An 8,519-nucleotide genomic window follows, 5' to 3' on the forward strand; every position below is an offset into this window, starting at 1 on the left:
CGCCAGCAGATACATTTAGGCGCTACGTAGGCACCACCTCCGAGTCCGGGTACGTGGACAGCTCCAAGTTGAATGTCACGTGTTGTCATCTCAGAATTACGGTAATTACGACATGGTGAGAAAGCAGCTTATATGTGTACCAAGTTTCATATGTATACGTGCATGTATGTATGATATATGGACCACCGCATTCCAGGGGGCGCTGTGAAGCCCCTATGCAATGCCCGTGTACCAGCTGCTGCCCAGCCCTCAAGGTGTGTGCTAATTTTCAAGAGCTTTTGAGCATGTTAAGGAACCCAAATCCCCCAAAACCATGATGAATTATAATGATGATGATAATAATAATAATAATAATAATAATCCTTACACTGTGTCTACACTGCAACACCTAGAGGCCATTGCAAATCATTTGAACTTTGTGTCAGTATGTCATAAATAGAGAACGAGGCATCAGTTTACTGGTGGGGATCTGTCATGTCTTAATATATTGTCTTCGCCCCCTTGGGGCTTGCGCCCTATAAAGCAAAATGTTTACATTATTTTCTGTTTTAGTCATGGTTTTTACAGAGCTCAGTATTGGAAAGTTTGTAGAACTTATGTTGAGAGAATATGTTGATTAATGCCATTTTGTAATCCGAGAGCTTTTGGTATTTATATTAATACCAACATATAACATTAAATATAAATATAATATAATGTAGGCTTATATTGTATTTATATTGACTGAATAAAACTATTTAGATTTATTCACAATATATTTTGAAAAATACATTTTTGCGTTTGTTGTTGACTCACAAATCGAGTTTATACCAAGCCAGCACACACTGCGGTTTCCGGCTGTTGTAATGAACTTGGTGAAGTGGCTTCCTGTTCCATCGAGACCAATTCGCTTCGTAGAGTGAGATGTTTGAAAGCTGACGGTTTTTTTTTTTTTTTTTTGCCCTACGAAAATAAAGCTTTCACATTCGATGTCACATCTGAGACACATTATCCTACCACAAATTACGCAGTATAGAGACACGGGACTTGTCAACAAAGAAAGACAGTGACAAACTGAAAAACATATGTACTGATAAATATTAAAATGATGGAGAATGGGAATGACCAGTAGTGTTCTTAGGAGGGGCATTACGAGTTTACCTGCAGGAAGGTGACAGGTGAGCACTGTGTGCGGAACACACACACACACACACACACACACACCGGCGCTTCCCTTCATACATTGACTGTTTCTCCCTCCCCCAACCACCATGGATCATCGGAGTCCACCTGCGCTTTTTATTCAAGGTTACTCTGTTTTATTCTAACGTGGTTTATGTAAGGGATCTAAAACATTACAGTCTGTTTTAAAAGTCAACCAGGAGTTTCGATGAAACCATTAAGTGAACAATGTAGCGAGCATCAGAAGAAGAGCGCTGGGGAGATGCCGAGTGAGGAGACAAGAACAGCACCTGGGAACGTGACTGTGAGCACAGCTCCTACTAGAGAGGTACTTCAAATACACACTAATACTTATTTAAAACGACAACATGTCATGGTTTGATGTTATTTGAGTTTTGAAAGAAACTTGGAGTCGTTTGAACACTTGTTGGCTTGCAGGTCTGTCGAGGTAACACAACACGTCTGTCCGCATTCCTGTCCACGGCTGCGCGCGCGTGTGTGTGTATGTGTGTATGTGTGTGTGTGTGTGATTAGTATTATTAAACGTCTTAAGGAATACTTCACCCAAAAATGAAAATTCTGACATTATTTACCCCCATTTGGTTTCAAAAATGTTTTGACTTTTTCCACACAAAAAGAGAATTACAGCTTTCAGTCACCATACCCTTTTATTGCATCTTCTTTCAATACAATAACAGTGAATGGTGACTCGTGTTAATTTTTTGGATGAAGTTACTATACCTTTAGGACCCCCTTACATAATTTAACGTAGGCCTGCATTTTGTCAGAATTATAGGCAACCGTAGAAAAAAAATATTATAATAATTATGAATATTATTGATAATGTTATTAATATTTATATGATGAAAAATGCCTGCAAATGATGTCGGTGACAGCCTTTTTCAGTAGTGTGTCATCCATGTTCCTTTAGCAATCAAGATACTTCCCTTTTGGTTCACTTGGATACACACTACACTGACTAAACTGACCATTAGTTCCTCAATCTGGACTGCACAGTAGACTATAGTACATGTTTTTATATTGTATACAGATGAGAAGATAAGTAATGTAAACTAGATTTTAAAAAGCCTAGGCAAACTTTGATGTTGGCTTGAGAAAGCCATGGTGAAGTAGTTTTAAAAGCTAGAAGTTTGAAGGTTTTAAGGCCAGATAGGTAGCAGTGTTCATTTTGACAGCAAATTTTGGTTTTTAATTTTAGTTCTAGATATTCTGGATGACAAAGAGGTGTGTTGTTTATCTGTCATATGGTTGTGTTTGATCAGAGATCATAAGCTTTGAATTATCTTCTTGACAGAGTCCTGCACAGCAGAACGGGGTTGTGTCTTCTCACGATGTCATCAGTCCCGTATCCCAGACTCGAACTGAGCACCAGCCTCCATCCTCTGCATCAGCTCCTCCTGCTCAGCCTCCCAGAGATCAGTGGGGCGGCAAATATGAATTTCTGCTCTCCTGTATTGGCTACTGTGTTGGCCTGGGAAATGTCTGGAGGTTCCCCTACCTCTGCTACCGAAACGGAGGAGGTGAGTGACAGTACAGTAAATATGATAGCTAATCTGTTAGGATGTACACTATTCTGTAAAGGTATGGTCACATTTACTGTTTTGCAGCAAAATTTTGTCATTTTAATAGGAATCCACACAATCAGGAGTTTTGCTTGAGGGCTGAAAAGTTCCCAAAGCGGATTTTGTTCATGTTTAGGTTGATCATGCAGATTTGCTGTATTGACCAACAGAAAACTGCTCGTTTAAAAAATTACTTTGGTGTGAGCTGTGCTTCGTACATCACTATGCTATGGACAATGGACCTTTTTCCCCCCACAAAATTTTGTGTAAATTTTGTTTATGTGACCGTGCCTTAATTAAAAAAATCAGTGTGTCTGAAATAAGTAACCATGATTTTCCCACATAAACTCCTAAGAGATTTTATGTACTTCCTGTGTAAATGGGTCTTTCATGGGTAAACTGGGATGTTTAGTCACCCTAAGCTGAAATCCTGCACTCTGTCCAACCAACCAAAACCAAAAACCTTTCCCTGTAGTAGGGAGGAGGGCACACTCCTCTTTAAACCGCTGAAACAAATGAGCCCAAACCATTAAGGCCTCAAAAAAGGAAGATATTTGCAATGTAAAGATGGTTAGTAATACAAATGAAGAGACCTGTTCATGGATTGTTGGAGGGGGATGTAGAAAAGCACTGTAATTTCCTTGAGCTGGACTTAAACGAGATTGGAAGTTTTATGTTTCATGTTACAATAGTAAATTCTTAAAAAGGAAAGACTCTAATTGACAATTTCAAACAACACTTTGAAGATCAACTCTGAACTATAGCTAAATACCAGAATTGAAACCAAAGAAACACAGTGAGAGCCGGTGGTGTGTGAAAGTGGACACTGAAATTGCTTCCTTTTCTCTTACATATTACACACACACACACACACACACACTGATGTTTCAGTTCTGTTCATGAAATGATTTGTTAAATCCAGAATTAACAGCACTTGTAATGTAAAAGGATTTGCAATATATATTCTATTTGTAATACTGTTTTTTAAATGTTTCGCATGGTTTTAGTAGACTTATTTGATGTGAAATGTGTGAATAATACAAATCCTGAGGAGGGAAAAATCCCATTGACAAATGCCTGTGATTTAGGAGTGTGGATTCACTGGCATAAATGACAAAATTTGGGGTTGTGGCTTAGTGGTTAGTGCACATGCTCCAACTTGTTGAGCTGTGGTGCTTATGCGGGTGAACTTTGAAACCGACTCATATTTTTCAAATCCAGCCTCCTCATTCCATCACTTCCTGTCTTGTTTTTACTGTTGGTATGAATAAAAGTGGTTAAAAATCCAACAATAAATATTAACAACAGGAATTAAAATGGAAAAAGAATGTAAACAAGTTTATAAAGTCATGAATCTTGACTGTGTGGGGTTGCAGGTGTGTTTCTCATCCCATACTTCATCATGCTTTTCTTCACGGGAATGCCTCTCTTCCTCATGGAGCTCAGCCTGGGCCAGTATGGAGCCGCAGGTCCCATCACCGTCTGGAAGTGCTGTCCCCTCCTCAAAGGTAGCATTACACATGTAATTCATTGACTCTGGCTTAATCATGGTTTGTAAATTGGGCTGTGGTTTTGAGTTATATTTATTATTCAAAGTCTCGTAGCTCCACTTTGCATAAGAAGTAAAAATGAATGGTCCTTCTGTTTTGTAATCATCAGTAATTAAATACAGGGCTAAACAAATGGAGATGATTGTGTTGTCCTGGTCTCGTTGCAGGGATTGGTATAGGGATGTTGTGTGTGTCCACTCTTGTGTGTCTCTATTATAATGTTATTATCGCTTGGACGTTCTACTACCTGGGCAGTTCATTCCAAAGTCCTCTGCCCTGGTCATGTGATGCTCTTCATAACATTCCCTTTTGTCGAGTAAGTCTTACTTGTTTGCTAGTAGGTTAATATAGAATTTTTTACGTAATCCAGATTAATCATTAATGTTTTTCTTATTCAGAATAAAAATATCTCTGTTTTCTCTACAGAACAAAACTAATGTCACCCAAAGTCCCTCTGAAGTCTTCTGGAAGTAAGAATTCTCAATTATTTAGGGATGCACCGATTTTTTTTGCAAGCGTCTGAAAAAAAGAGCGCGTCTGATCTCGCTCCCCTAGTGACATTGCAAAGGGATCTCATTATAATATTACCGCCCCTTAATCTGTAAGTTTCCACTCACGGCACTGTCATTTTGATTTCACAAGTGACAACGGTGTACCAGTTCTAATGCCATGGCGAAAGTTTGAGCAAAACATGCTTACTGTTTTGTCATTGGCTGCACAGATGAGCACAGAACACTATTTACAGTCCCAGACTCAGAGGAGACAAGAGAGTAGTGGATTTATTGATTTATTTACTGTATATTGCTGCTGCCTGCCACACAGATCTAAAATAAACATGCAATTTATTTCCCAGCTGTTTACCTTCACAGTCCTAACCGACTGTTTTTGTACTTATGCGTGTTTTTAACGTAAACTTGTGTGTGAATGAGAACTTAGTTTAGTACTCACATGCTGTGACAGCCACTTTCTGTACGTGTGCTTCGGATGTGTGCACTCAGAAAACCTTATATCAAAAGTTTAAACTAATATGGTTTAAAACGCATGATTTCAACACAATAAACATGATGAACAGAACCAAAACAGATGTTTTTTAGCAGCTACGAGCTGTAATGGTGCAGCTCTTTTCTGGAAAAGGTGGCGGGGAGCATCTCATTTGCATTTAAAAAGACATGCTCTAATACGGCGTGTTTCTGCATCCACTCAAAATAGGCATTTTCAAAATGATATAATAAATGATGTGTGGGGTATTTTGAGCTAAAACTTCACAGTTACATTCTGGGGACCCCTGAGACTTATATTACATATTGTAAAAAGGGGCATAATATGTCACCTTTAAGTTACTTGACAGTAAGGAGAGAGAGCAAGAGAGACAGCGAGTGAGTGCGCACACTTCTCTTGCATGATCTTGATTGCTGTTCGCTCCATTAGCACACGCCTCATTTGGATTAAAACTAAATCGTAAATACAAAACAAAAATTAAAGGGGCATTCATTATAAACAACATTTATTTTAAATGTCAAGCATACACGACTTTATTTAAAGCGAAAGTGAAACTAGCAGCCTGTACGTATCTCTCTCTTTCTGCACAATACAAATGTATGTGCGCGTTGTGCATGTTTTGCTTACTTGATGTTAATTGCATTATATAGGTGGCTTTGGAATATAAGTCTCAGCACTTTCAGATGATGAAAAACGCAACTTATTTCAGAAAATATGTTCATCACTGTTACAAGATTTACAGGTGCATCTCAATAAATTAGAATGTCGTGGAAAAGTTCATTTATTTCAGTAATTCAACTCAAATTGTGAAACTCGTGTATTAAAGAGTGGCTCCCTACATTATAACAGGAAAGTGTCTTGTGATTACAGTACTGAGCCGCTGCAATGGAGCAGCTCTAATGTGCTATTAAATTAAAGATGGAATACAATAGAGCAATAAAATGAACCGGGAAAGTAACAAAAGTTTGTATAATACATTTTAATGGGCATAATTAATTGTCAGAATAACTGAAGAAAATATCTATTTGCTAAATGAACTAAGCCAACGAGCATTATACACAGGCCTATTCTTTTGGTTTCTGTACCCAGTATTGAAAAAAGTGGTATCGGTGCATCCCTACAGTTTCTCTAGTCTATACACATTTACTAAATTAGTCTGCAAATTACATTCCTTCAGAAATAAATACAATTAAATGAAAAAGGATTTTAAAACAAAATCCAATACATTTAGTTTCATTTTAGTTTTAATGATTACCTTTTGTGTTTTAGTAAAAATGTTGTAGTTTGTAAAAATGTTTGAATTACTGGGAAAGTTATAAACTTTTTTTGATAAACATTATTTATCAAAGCTTTCCACAGAAATCTGGGTAACATTTTACATAAGGTTAAATTTGGTAACATTAATGCATTAGGCATCATGAATTAAAAATTTACAAATATTTACAGCATTTATTAATAATTGTTTGTGTGAATTCAAATTCATTCATATGTTCATGTTAATTTATAACTTTAAATGTTAAATATGTGTATGTTGAAATTAACATTAATCTGTACTACTGTTCAGAAGTTTGGAGTCAGTAAGATTTTTTTGAAAGTAATTCAAAATTATTATTTATTAATTATTTAAAATAATTCCTTTTTTTTTTAATAAAGGCTGTAAGAAATACTTCCTGAAATATGTACCATGATTTAAACAAAACATTGAGCAACAATTCAGCATATTAGAATGATTTCTGATGGATCATGTGACACTGAAGACCGGATATAATAATACATTTTTAAAATATAGATTCAGAATATTACTGTTTTTACTGTATATTGAATCGACTAAATGCATCCCTGATGAGCATAAACAATTTCTTTAAAAAACATCAAAAATATCTTTCATTAATATATGTTAATTAATGCTGTAAAATATTCTTTGTTGATTGTCATGCTCACCTTCATTAACTGCTGTTAGCAAATTGTTTTGCTTGTGTTTCATGCTTGTTCACATCTTTGAATCGAAAAATACCACAGTTAGTGGTGTGATAAAGTACAGAAAACATGCGTTCAAGTCCAAAGTGCTACTGCTACTGACACATACAGACTTGTAAAATCTATTCTAGTATTCTGTGGTGGGATTAATGCTAATGTAGCACAAACCACACCTGAAACACTCGCTGAGACTATTAACATGCGATGAAGCCAATTACCTAATTCTTGAATCTTACACCGAGTGTTTGTGTGTGTTCAGTGAAAAGGTTCTGGGTGTAGTGAACAGTGAAGGGCTGCATGATCCCGGTCCAGTGCGTTGGCCTCTAGCTCTGTGCTTGCTGGCTGCCTGGGTCGTCATTTTCCTTTGCATGCTCAAGGGCATTCACAGCTCCGGCAAGGTGAGACCTCACCCAGACACACCTGAAAGCCTTACAGAGATCCACAGCACATCCAGTTGGCTTCTTTCCCGAAGGGAAAATAGGTGTAGACCAGTAGGCCATTTTAGTATCATTGAGATACTATTATAATTTTTATTAATATTTGGATTTGTTTTTGCCAATATTCATTTTTACATTTAAAGTTTAAAGGGGTAATATGATGCTGCTAAAAAGAACATTATTTTGTGTATTTGGTGTAATGAAATGTGTTTATGCGGTTTAAAGTAAAAAAATAAAAACATTATTTTCCACATACTGTACATTATTTTTTCTCCTCTATGCCCCGCCTTTTTGAAACGCATCGATTTTTACAAAGCTCATCATAGCTGAAAAAGCGAGGTGTGCTGTGATTGGCCAGCTATCCAGTGCGTTGTGATTGGCCGAATACCTCAAGCGTGAGACGGAAATGTTACGCCCCTCACATACTGTTGATGCCGTGTCCCGGCCGGAGCGACGAGACAAAAACATGAAATCCCATTACAAACGAGGCATTTGTTGCATCCAGTGGGGACATAATTACTGATTATAATGACTTGTACTGTCTTTTTACGTGTTGTGTTGCATTGCATTCCATCGCACCGCGTAAACATAGAACTCTGTCTGCATTTGTGATCAGAGAAATGACAAACAACAAGTGCTACTCTACTGCCCAAAACTTGTTTTTGAATCATCAGTGGCAAATCCTTTAAATGAAAACGTAACTTACGTGAGTCAGAACTGCCGGCATTTTAGTCTAACGTTACTCTCCCATGATCAGTAAACAGTCCTCCATAAAATGTGCTGCACACATCTGGATATTTGGGTTAAACTGT

General features: G+C 37.2%; 1 protein-coding gene across 3 annotated transcripts in view; it reads left to right on the forward strand.

The window, feature by feature from the left end:
• Window positions 1–997: 997 nt before the first annotated feature.
• LOC107557084 (sodium-dependent proline transporter-like) overlaps window positions 998–8,519 on the forward strand; it is a 13,122-nt gene continuing 5,600 nt past the window's right edge. For 2 of the 3 annotated variants that reach the window (XM_016240405.1, XM_016240407.1), the window contains exons 1-6: window positions 1,164–1,489; window positions 2,477–2,702; window positions 4,121–4,252; window positions 4,462–4,610; window positions 4,721–4,764; window positions 7,530–7,668. In XM_016240405.1, coding sequence (XP_016095891.1) covers window positions 1,370–1,489; window positions 2,477–2,702; window positions 4,121–4,252; window positions 4,462–4,610; window positions 4,721–4,764; window positions 7,530–7,668 — 810 coding nt within the window. In that variant the 5' untranslated portion in view covers window positions 1,164–1,369. The other variant, XM_016240406.1, reaches the window with a different exon arrangement.

This window comes from Sinocyclocheilus grahami, unplaced genomic scaffold, assembly GCF_001515645.1.
Source record: "Sinocyclocheilus grahami isolate Dianchi unplaced genomic scaffold, SAMN03320097.WGS_v1.1 scaffold588.1, whole genome shotgun sequence".
Lineage (NCBI taxonomy): Eukaryota > Metazoa > Chordata > Actinopteri > Cypriniformes > Cyprinidae > Sinocyclocheilus > Sinocyclocheilus grahami.